Source organism: Amphimedon queenslandica, unplaced genomic scaffold, assembly GCF_000090795.2.
Source record: "Amphimedon queenslandica unplaced genomic scaffold, v1.1 AMPQUscaffold_12897, whole genome shotgun sequence".
Classification (NCBI taxonomy): Eukaryota; Metazoa; Porifera; class Demospongiae; order Haplosclerida; family Niphatidae; genus Amphimedon; species Amphimedon queenslandica.
The window spans coordinates 31,853-33,768 of NW_003546867.1; the positions used below are offsets into that span (position 1 = coordinate 31,853).

The 1,916-nt window shown below is 36.7% G+C and overlaps 1 protein-coding gene across 1 annotated transcript in view; it reads right to left on the reverse strand.

Annotated features, from left to right (window-relative positions):
* Positions 1–1,247: 1,247 nt before the first annotated feature.
* The window catches only part of LOC100632509 (dual specificity protein phosphatase 1B-like), a 4,405-nt gene continuing 3,736 nt past the window's right edge, over positions 1,248–1,916 (reverse strand). The window contains exons 2-3 of the mRNA XM_011408650.2: positions 1,579–1,719; positions 1,248–1,443 (exon numbers count right to left, since the gene is read on the reverse strand). Coding sequence (XP_011406952.2) covers positions 1,317–1,443; positions 1,579–1,719 — 268 coding nt within the window. The 3' untranslated portion in view covers positions 1,248–1,316. The remainder of the gene's footprint in view (positions 1,444–1,578; positions 1,720–1,916) is intronic.

Genomic DNA, 1,916 nt, shown 5'->3' on the forward strand with positions numbered 1-1,916 from the left:
GTGAATTAAATGAAGCATTTTGAAGATTTAAAGATACAATCGCAAACCCATGGTAGTCAGAAAAAGATACATTGACTACTAAAAGCCTAGGAATACTGGCAAATATCAGAGCAGCAGCATGATCTTTTGTAAAGCAAACACGAGAAGTAGATTTGATTATGCTACTATCTATGGTTGTAAAATTAGTGCCACAGCTAATAAAACTGAGGCCTCTCATTGTTAATGACCCATTCGTACCATAAAAAGCAAAGCCACTTGTCCTCTCATGATCATGCTTCACTCTTTTACTTAATGTACAGTTAATTAGTGCAAGATTATCATTTGAATGACTGGCAATAGTAAGAGAGTGACTGATTTTAACAGTGCAATATTTACCTGGAGTGATTTCATGAGTGATACTAGTGTCAAGGAGGAGGACTGTGTCGTTTTCATAGGATTTACCAGTGCACAGTAGCTCTTCCAATTGATGGCTACTACTGATAATGATAGAATCAGATTTAACACCAAAACTGGTAAAGAAAAGCAAGAAAATACAGTTCGCAGCAAAATTTATAAGGAACCCCATTCTTTGAGAGTTGAAGAGTTAAGTCCACAATCAGTTTCACTTTAGGCCTCAAGCACGACCCTTCCGACTCAAATTATTTTGTGATCATGTTCTTGTTGACAGTAGTCACCATGAAAGTAAACCATCTAATTCACTGTAGAGTATAAGCAAGAGTACATGATAATAGGGAGAGTATCCAACAGCTCTACTATGCTGAATGTTACACCACAGGGTATTGTTAAAGGTGAAAATTGACAATGTCTATGTGTCTTTAGTAACCTGTCACTGCAACATGAACTCGTCATTCTAAATCAGGGGCATAGCCAGGGGGCAAGGGGCCAATGCCCCCCCCCTTTTAAAATCAAAATTTTAAAATAATAAAATAACAAGCTGCTTTTGGAAAGAAAAGCTGTTCTACAACATATAAAAGGGAAAGGCTAAATCAGTCTTTCTATGATGCCATTATAAAGGTGAAAAGTATTCAATGTCACCTATGATCGTTTAAGAAGTTTGCTATGCTTAAAAAGAGGTGTGGCCACACGTCAAAATGGTGTGGTTTCGTAAAATTTCCCAGCATGCTTTGCAAGCCACACAGCTTGCCTCCTCATTCCAAAAATGCTGCCTACACCCCTGCGAATGGCAAGTGACTATGTGCAGCAATTTCTGAACGCACAAAACTTAGGACGCTTGTTTTATAAAACTATTAATACTTAAAAATCTTCATTAATGGCATAAAAATCACATGAACATTGTCTGAATAAGAATATAAAAGTCATTTCTTTTTCTGTTTCAATTGTTTTTCCAGTTGCAGTAAGCTCTTTATAAATCTTACATTAGGATAGGCTTGTAGCCTGTGACTACGCACTTGACGAGCAGCATCACTCAAAGACATACCACAACTAAAAAGAAAGTAATAAAAAAATGCACCTTGGAAATAATCAAAATTAATTTTTCTACCCCTGTTTACACTTGAAGGTATAATTGAAGGTAGCGTAAAACAATTCAAATTCTCACATGCTCAATATTATTCTTACTATTTCATTAAGAAAGCAACAGATACAGTGACTGATCTACTCACTCCAGCCATACAGTGAACAAACACTCCAGCTCCTTCCTCCTTCCCTTTATCAATAAAATCCGTTACTTCATCAAAATGCTGAGAGAGATCATAAGACTTCAAATCTGATGCACCAATCAACAATGTCTCAAAATCTTGACTCTTTGATGATGAGGTAGCAACAGAATCAGTGGCCGCCATATTAACAATACGAGTTATGCCAATCTCTTGCAGTGTTGGTACATTGTTTGCATGAATAATTGAACCAACGTAGAGCCTAAATCCATTTGCATCTGAATAGACTAGTGAAGGCGA